The sequence below is a fragment of the Quercus suber genome, unplaced genomic scaffold, assembly GCF_002906115.3.
Source record: "Quercus suber isolate HL8 unplaced genomic scaffold, Cork oak 2.0 scaffold_36, whole genome shotgun sequence".
NCBI lineage: Eukaryota > Viridiplantae > Streptophyta > Magnoliopsida > Fagales > Fagaceae > Quercus > Quercus suber.
In genome coordinates, this window is record NW_027069501.1 from 193,832 (window position 1) to 202,673 (window position 8,842).

Consider the following 8,842-nt stretch of genomic DNA (forward strand, 5'->3'; position numbering starts at 1 on the left):
CAGTTGTCCGAGGACAGCCTAAAGAAGTTTTATTCACGCCAAATAGGTGATATGAAAGGTATAAACAGGTGTTATATACAGTGGTATAACACACGTCCGAGGACGCCAAAGTCCGAGGTGAAGGTAACCTTCGTACTGACTGAAAGATTCTGCCAGGTTGTAGCTGAATTGGAAGTTAGATATAGCTTAAAGAGGCGTCGGAGAAGGTAGAAAATATCTTCTAAAGTCTATCACCTCCTCATTAAATGCTGTCCACCTAACACTCTGGCCGCATTAATGTGGAGGTGATACCTGAATAGTAACTAAGCAGCTTTATGACCACTAAGCTGAAAGTTCCGGTAGGGACTAGATGGGACAGAAAGGAGCCCCCAGGATAAGAACTACACGTGTACAAAGGAAACAAGAAAAGAAACGAAGTATATAATGTAGAAACGAAGAAAACAGGAGGGACTTCTGACCAATATCACCTCCTCATTAAATGCTGTCCACCTAACACTCTGGCCGCATTAATGTGGAGGTGATACCTGAATAGTAACTAAGCAGCTTTATGACCACTAAGCTGAAAGTTCCGGTAGGGACTAGATGGGACAGAAAGGAGCCCCCAGGATAAGAACTACACGTGTACAAAGGAAACAAGAAAAGAAACGAAGTATATAATGTAGAAACGAAGAAACCATGAGGGACTTCTGACCAGAAAAGAAAAAGGAGAAAGAGAGAGAGAAGAACAGACCAATTGAAAGAGGGCCGAGGAGAGTTTTTCCTCATAGAGCGAATCAATAGTATCCCTTATTACTTGATGAGTAGAACCCTTCCTGAAAAACAGTACTAGTTCTTGAGCCCGTACTCTATAAATTTATTGTTTGGGCTTATTGGGCTGAAAACCCAACACTCAATTCAAATTGGGTCCTTACACATACATTTTTACATTTTTATATAGTTTTATATTAAATAAAGGTAGCTTAAATTTATGAAATCTTCATGGGTATAATGAGGGAAGGAAAGAGAGTGGGAAAAACCATGAATTTTCAAGGAATTCAATCCCTTTCATTTATGAGACTCAAAGGGGAAGGTAATTAACTAATTATTATGTGGAAGATTTTATGGATCAAAGCCAACACATATATAAAATTACAATTATTGTATTGTACTTGAACTCACCAACTAATGCAGCCGATTGGTCCACATCTAGTTTTCTCAATATTCATTGAATCATACATCGACAGTTATAGATTATTATAGATATTGATAGATACGTATATGACTAGAGATTTGTTGCATTAAGTGTCTTTTTTTATACTGGTAAATACAATTTACATGCATGAAAAAATCCTTTATACTTAGTTTATACCTTCAATTTATCTAAAAGAACACTAAACAAGTAGTTTTCTCTTTTTGGCTATAAACAACGTCCCCGACCATACCAGGTTCAACTACGATGACGGCCGAAAGGCGAAAAAAGAAGCTAATCAAAGCACGTCTCTCATAGGCCTAAAGACCCTTGTTACTCTTCTTCTTCTTCTTCTTTTTTATTTTTATTTTTTGCTTTTTGCAGGTCCAACCTAATAATCTATGAATATGATTAAGCAAACTCCAAATTCAACGTATGAAAAATCTGGTCGTCTTCGGGCATTGAATTAGGGAAAAATCTTGAAGCATATGTAACTTCTAATTGAACCAATGTGTGAATACCAGTACCACTCTTCAATAAGTGTTCCCCCTATATATAGCATGATGAGGGACCATATTGACAACCTGCATATATATATAATCCTATCAATGTCTAAATTCGTGACCAGTCTCTTTTGCTAGTCAAAGAAATTGAAAGCTGTTCACATTGAAGCCATTATTGAATGCCAAACTTTAGCATTAGACTAGTATATCTACACCTATCAAACAAGTCAGGTTGAACAAGCTCAGGTTCGACCCAGTTGAGTATGAGTAAAAAAACTTAATTATTATGTTTTTATGGATTGTTATTAATATAACCCTTACGTGGTCTTTAACGTGCTCAGTCAATATGGTATATGGCTCGCATTTTTTTCACATACCTAAAAAATATATTTTTTTAAAAATTTTCCCTATTTTTTTTCTGTGCAAATAAAGGAATAAAGAAAAACTAAAACATAAAAGTTGAATAATACATAAATCCTTAAGTTTGTAGTCCAATAATTAATTTTAACAGTTTACTAGTCCATTAATTCCACAAAATACGAAAAGAAAATGCATATACAAGCTACCTGAAACATGAAATAAAGTTAATCACTTATAAAAATAACAAAGTGCAAATTTGGATTAATATTTTGTTGAAAATATAATTGCTAAAAATTGGCAAAATAGAGTTGTACTTAAAATAAATATATGAGTCTTTAAAATGTTGTCCATAAACAAATAAACTAAAAAGAAAAGAAAAAAACTAATTTCATTAGAACTTTTGTCTACGACATAAAAAACCTAATATAACATTACTATATATGTATTCATTCAAAATTTGTCAGTAAATAATTTTTTTAAAATATATATTTTAAAATTTATAACATGAATAGGTCGGGCCAAGTTAGGTTCGTATTTGGCCCCATTGAGTTAGATTAAAATCAAGTACGAGTTAAACTAAAATGAGTAACCATTTCTATTATTCATACCATTTTTTGTGTGGGTTTAGGTAGATTAATGTGTTTGAGTTCAATTTTGCCATGTTTGAGTATGTTTATGTAATGTACACATTAATTAAACTTATAATATCCGTTCAATGATTAAAAATTATATTTAAATTTATGCGATGGAAACACATATTTTAAGGCCAGATTTTTATTAAATGAAAAACTTATGGTAGATTTATTTAAATAAAAAATTAATATTATTTAAAATTTCTTAAAAGTTTTATAATAAAATTTTTACATGGTAGACTTTGGCAATAGTGACGGTCAATGCTGAATAGTCGCTTGAGGATAGCGACATTGACTATTGTTTACTAGTGGCATTGTTTGGCCAAAAGATATCAATTGATGAAAGCCAAAAAACATCAACCTATATAGACATGATGTTGGGGGTGATCAGCTGCATAAGCAAGTCAGTGATCTTTAATTAGGAAACTGCTTAGGAACTTGCATATGATAATATGATATATCATGTTAATAAAATGATGCAGAGAGAAAAAAAAAGTTAGATAATTAATGTGTTTTGGCTTGATAGCCGACGCCTATAATACTGTATATTACAATAAACCTAATATAAGATAGGATATATGTGGGAAAAAGTTTAATCTAAGAAAGTACCCCTAAAATCATAGTAAATCTTTGGTATTTCAAGATGACAACAGTCCATAGTATTTTACAAAATCATGATTATATATTGATGATAATATCATAATATATTCTAATACATTGAAATTAGAAAGTCTAAAAAAATATAAAATTATATGTGCCTAGAACTACCAATTATTTGAACAAATGATATTCAAGAATTCATGTAAAAGTGATAAATAATTTGTTTGGAGGAGAGGTTATTTTCATTGGATGTTTCGAGAACTCCCTCCGATATTTTTCCCTAAATACACTTAAAAACATTCCTAATTTCAAAAGCAAGTTGATACAAGAACACCAGTAGAACATATTAGAAAACTAAGGAGTTCCTTCCATTCAATAGATCGCTTTCCTGCTTGAAGTGGAGAAATTATAACATCTACATGGTGGACAAGTGATGTAGTCCACAATTTCACTAAAAAATTTCCATACGTTTGAAATTGTTAGTTAGAAATTTTTTTTAAACAGAAATTAATTAATGACTCAGCAATTTTAAACAAGTGAAAATTTTTTAGTGGAATGATGAATTACATCACTTGTCCACTAGAGGACTCTATAATTTCTCCTTGTAGTGAAGGTCATCTATCTGGTCTATATAGAAATACTGGGTTTTAAAGGAAAAAAAATTTGGGCAAAAGTAAACAATAGTACTTAAAAGATGTACATTTTTTAAAAGTTGTAAACCCATAAACTTTCAAAAAACTATAGATAAATTATTTACTTAAAGCACTTATAAATAAATTAATATAATACTAATAAATAAGATTAGCAAGAGCTGCCATGGCCACAAAGAGAGCAACTATATATTAGTTTTATCTATAAACGTCAAGCAAAACATATTTAATTCACTTTAGCCACAGCCACCAAGATGGCTATTTGAAATGTATATCTTCCTCTGTATGAACACAACATACATTGAATGTACATGTGTACATGAATATAAAAGACATATATGTATTGTTGCATATAATTGGACCTCTAATATTTTTCTTTTCTGGTCGTAATTGGACCCGCAATTTGACAATAGTAAACCTATGACCTTGCCCTATGGCTTGGAAAACAAAGCAATTAATAGCCTATCATTTTCAATAGCAAATAGTAAATGGTTTGCTTTAGCAGACTTTGGATTCTCTCCTTGTGTGAGAGAAGGCAGAGACCAAGTAAAGCTTCCTATTACTTGATTTGTTTGTATATGATGGAAACTTCTCTCTTCAAATAAGAAAGGGCTGGAACGTGATGATTGAATTTAGAGAGGCTGTCCTTTGACTTCTGTTAACTCTCAATAAATATATATCTCTCTAGTGTCCAACACCCTAAGTCTTGTGAGAAGAAACAAGGGCACACCTTCCTCTATAACTTTGAAAGAGCCACTTGGATCAGAGGTGAGATATTTGAGAGTGAGAGAGAAAGAGAGAGAGAGAGAGAGAGAAATCACAAACACAAAGATGGGAAGAGCTCCTTGTTGTGATAAGGCCAACGTGAAAAAAGGGCCATGGTCACCTGAAGAAGATGCAAAGCTGAAAGAGTATATAGATAAATATGGGACTGGAGGGAATTGGATTGCTCTTCCACAGAAAGCAGGTAAGAGTTTTCTTTTTTCTTTTCCTTTTAGTATATTTATTTTTTGTGTAAAAAAGAAAAAGAAAGCTGGTATGAGTATGACAATTCCCAGAGAAATTACAACCTCTTCTTTATAATGCTTTAAATATGTAGGGTTTCTTTCTGTTTGTCTTTTTTTTTTTTGGGTGTCACTTATTTTTATATTTATGGTCATCTTCAATAATTGTTTGGTTCTCATCCACCAGGTCTTAAGAGATGTGGAAAAAGCTGCAGATTAAGATGGCTTAACTATCTCAGACCCAACATTAAACATGGTGAATTCACTGAAAATGAAGATAGGATAATATGCAGCCTCTTTGCTAACATTGGAAGCAGGTAATAATCATCTTTCTTTTCTAATTTTTCTTCTTTTCTACTTTCACAATTTTCTATTTTTAATACATATTTTAGTCTTTTTTCACAATGTTTCATCTGGGTCAGATTACTTTTTCCTTTATAATTACTGTTTTGTGAATTCATCAAAAGCAATAAATGAAAGTACAAATTTTCTCTCTTTTTGAGAACTTAAGGAAAAAGTTACTTGTTCGAAGAATATGCTATATAAAAAGTATTATATTCCTGTTTTCTGTCTTCTTCTTTTTTTTTTGGGCTGAATTACTCTGCATGCATGTGAAGTTTAGATCTTCCATGGGTACTTGATTAGAGCTTGAAAAAGAAGCTCAGTTTTGTTTCTTCTTCTAGGACTTATTCAAACTAACTGACCCAACAAAGTGCAGGTGGTCAATAATAGCAGCTCAGTTGCCAGGCAGGACAGACAATGACATTAAGAACTATTGGAACACCAAGCTTAAGAAGAAACTCATGGGTATATTTCCTTCATCTCAGAGAAAGGCTCACCAAGCAGCCACTCTCTCTTCACTTCTTCAAACTTCTTCATCATCATCAATATCACCAACATCATCATACAAAGGCTACAACTCAGCAAGTTCTTTCACAGATCTTGAATTTGCAACAAGTCTTTTAAGCAGTAATAATTGTTGTACTAATGCAGCAGCAGCAGGTCCAGTTCTTCAAGCCCAAGAAAGCTTTGTGGGTCCACCACAAAATTACCAAATAAAAGATAATCTGCTCATGTTTGGAAGTGAAGCTAGTTGCAGCTCTTCTGATGGAAGTTCAAACAACCTGATCAACCATGGAAATGGGGAAAGAGAGTATGAATATGGTGGAAATTATGGTGAAGTACAAATGGGTGGTCTGCAGCAGAGTTTTCTTTACAATGGGAACATTGATGGAAACCAAAGGTTCATGATTTCCAATGGTGATGGTGATGTGAATGGTAATTGGATTCAAAAGCAAAATGGTATGTGGAGTGATCCCCCATTAGACTATGGGCTTGAGGAAATTAAGCAGTTAATCAGCACTAGTAATTGCAACAACTTCTTGTTTGATGAAAACAAGACAGATCAGGAAAAGCAGATGATGTACTATTGATGCTGACTGTAGGTGAAATCAAAAAAGATTTGAAGGGAAAGGAAGGGATGGGCTGAAGATTTTACACTCGTGCACTCTCAAACTTTGTGGCATTAGGTAAATTGTTCTTGATGGAAACACTTTCTTTGACAGTACATGGTAAAAAGTTTCCTTTGTCTTTGTGCATTTCTTTTTGTGAAATAATGTATCTGTTCGTACGGTTTAACTGCACCCATTCAAGCATAAATGTCATGGAAACTACAAAAGCCATCATCTCCAAGGTTTGAACCTCAAATCCAATCATGCACAATAACAATGACTTAAGTAAAAGTTCTTCTTCTTCTTCTTATTCCTCTTTTTCATTCACATCCTTTTGAGTTTGAGCACTTTTTTTTATTTGTGATATTATATTTTAACTCGAATGTAGCCAAGCCCAACATTAAAATCTTTGATTTTTGTGGGTATTTTTCCTTGTAACAATTAATAAAAAAAATTGACTCCATGTTAATCCTAATCTTAGTCTTCTTAAACAAGTGTATCTTTAGCTTATAAAACAAACACTATAGTGTACTAGAGACGGCACGCATACAGCCAAAATCGATGGTGTCATTGATTTCATGTGGATGTATATTATAACAACGATCAAGTGGAACACGTAACATGATTAATTAACACAGGCATAGACAATCTGGTACCACAGATTGTGACATGGAAACGAGGAAAACATGATTATTATAAATTTATAATTGAAATTTTGTAAGTTAGGATGTTATTTTATCAGCATATATAATTATTCAAATGTCTCTGATTTTTAATGCTTGATGATCAATGCGATGACGCATCAAGCCAAAATAAAGAAGTACAAAAGAAAAAAAGAAAAAACAAATCAACTAGAAGATGACATATGAGCCAGATTTCAATAAATAAATAAAAATTTTGAAGGACAGATTACAATAATTGATCATTGGTGGATAAGGCCTTTGAGCGGTAAAAACGGGCAGAGAAGAAAAAATTAGAAAAGGAAAACTAATTTCCTACTACCAGTGGCAGCAGGAAACAAGAATCCTGCTGCCACTAACGTGTCGGACAAATTAAAATATGCACGTGTCACTGGTTAAAGCACGATACGTTGTGATTAATAAATACCAATAAAAATGATATTGTGGATTCCAATTAAGTCAATTAAAAAAGTCTAAGCTTTTTATTGAAATAAAGATTGCGAGTTTAAACATTGTCCACATAAAAAATCAATTGTTATCTTGGCTTAATAATAAAGAATGGTCATTGTGGAGTGAACGTCATAGGTTAAATGTGAATCCTATTGATCTAATATCTTAATTGAAATCTGGTTCACATGTTAAAGTGGAAATTGTTATGCTTAGTTAGAGTTTCTAACTAAGAAGGTAGGATTCCGAAAAGCAATCAAATCCACAAAATGGCCCAAAACTTTATACACATGATAATAAAAAATATTCATCATCAATCCTTCGATACCACTTGTTGTAAACAAAAATTTATATATATATATATATATTCTAGGCGTTAAGTTTAAAAAGGAATTCACTTTCCTATCAAGGAAAAAAGGCCCTCCAATGTAACCAAGGCCAACCGCAAGCGCCGGGGGGGCAATTTGGGAGAACATGAAATGGTGGGTTGGAAAGTAATCCTTTTTTTTTTTTTTTTTTTTTGGGCTTTCAAGAACGAAATTATTCTCTTATCTACTCTTGCTTTCCTTTTCCTTAGTTTTTTGTAAAACTAAATATAGCGTATAAATGTAATTAAAAAAAAAAAACCTTTAAAACAAATAATAAGAGCATTAGTAAGGATGGCTAGACATCAAGGATGTGCAACTAAATTGATAATTTCTAATATTTTTAATGGAAATAATTAGAATTTAAATTCTCATTCGTTCAACTTTCAAACTATAAAGAGAAAAAAAAGATGGATAGTCCAACTAAAATTTAGTTGATAAACCCCTATAAAGCTAGCTAAAAGCTATACTGCAAAAATATCTTTGAGCTATATAGTGCTTGGTTAAAATTGATTAGCACAATAACTTAGCAAAATAATATATATTTTTCAACGTTTTTTTTTTTTTTTTTTTTGACTTAGCACTATAACTTAGCTCTCTCTCTCTCTCTCTCTCTCTCTCTCTCTCAATTGAACATATAATAATTAACCAATCTAGCTAGATCTACCTCCCAACACCACAACTTGTCCATTACTGCAAGAGGAGGCGTGGGGGTAACACCCAAGCTGACCCTGATTGTTGAAGCCTGTTACAAGATTGGCATGGTCATTGATCTATTTGATATTGACATTAGACCTGACGACATCATGGTCCTCCACATGAACGCCACCTCCTTTTTGTAATGCAAACAAGAGCTTCATTGTCCTCACCAATCACCATTTCCCCATCCAATGTGAGTCCTGGACATTTCAAGCCTACTAAGGTTGTGGGTGGTCAATATTGGCTGTGGGTGTGATTCACGCCTCTCTCTCTCTCTCTCTCT

At 32.9% G+C, this 8,842-nt stretch overlaps 1 protein-coding gene across 2 annotated transcripts; it reads left to right on the forward strand.

Moving 5' to 3' along the window:
* The first annotated feature begins 4,508 nt into the window (after positions 1-4,508).
* Positions 4,509-6,678, forward strand: LOC112032137 (transcription factor RAX2). 2 transcript variants are annotated; one of them, XM_024064897.2, is made up of 4 exons: positions 4,510-4,880; positions 5,105-5,234; positions 5,636-5,724; positions 5,911-6,678. In XM_024064897.2, the coding sequence occupies exons 1-4, from the start codon at positions 4,745-4,747 to the stop codon at positions 6,348-6,350; spliced, it is 795 nt and encodes a 264-aa protein (XP_023920665.1). In that variant the 5' UTR covers positions 4,510-4,744; the 3' UTR covers positions 6,351-6,678. The 2 variants fall into 2 exon arrangements, with proteins under 2 accessions (XP_023920664.1, XP_023920665.1); XM_024064896.2 differs by having other exon boundaries at positions 4,509-4,880; positions 5,636-6,678.
* Positions 6,679-8,842: the final 2,164 nt, after the last annotated feature.

Excerpts from the sequence above, each read along its gene's own strand:
- LOC112032137 (XM_024064896.2), top strand. The coding sequence starts at position 4,745 with ATGGGAAGAGCTCCTTGTTGTGATAAGGCCAACGTGAAAAAAGGGCCA. Across the intron at positions 4,881-5,104 it reads TGCTCTTCCACAGAAAGCAG|GTCTTAAGAGATGTGGAAAA; the intron begins GTAAGAGTTTTC and ends CTCATCCACCAG. Across the intron at positions 5,235-5,635 it reads TTTGCTAACATTGGAAGCAG|GTGGTCAATAATAGCAGCTC; the intron begins GTAATAATCATC and ends AACAAAGTGCAG.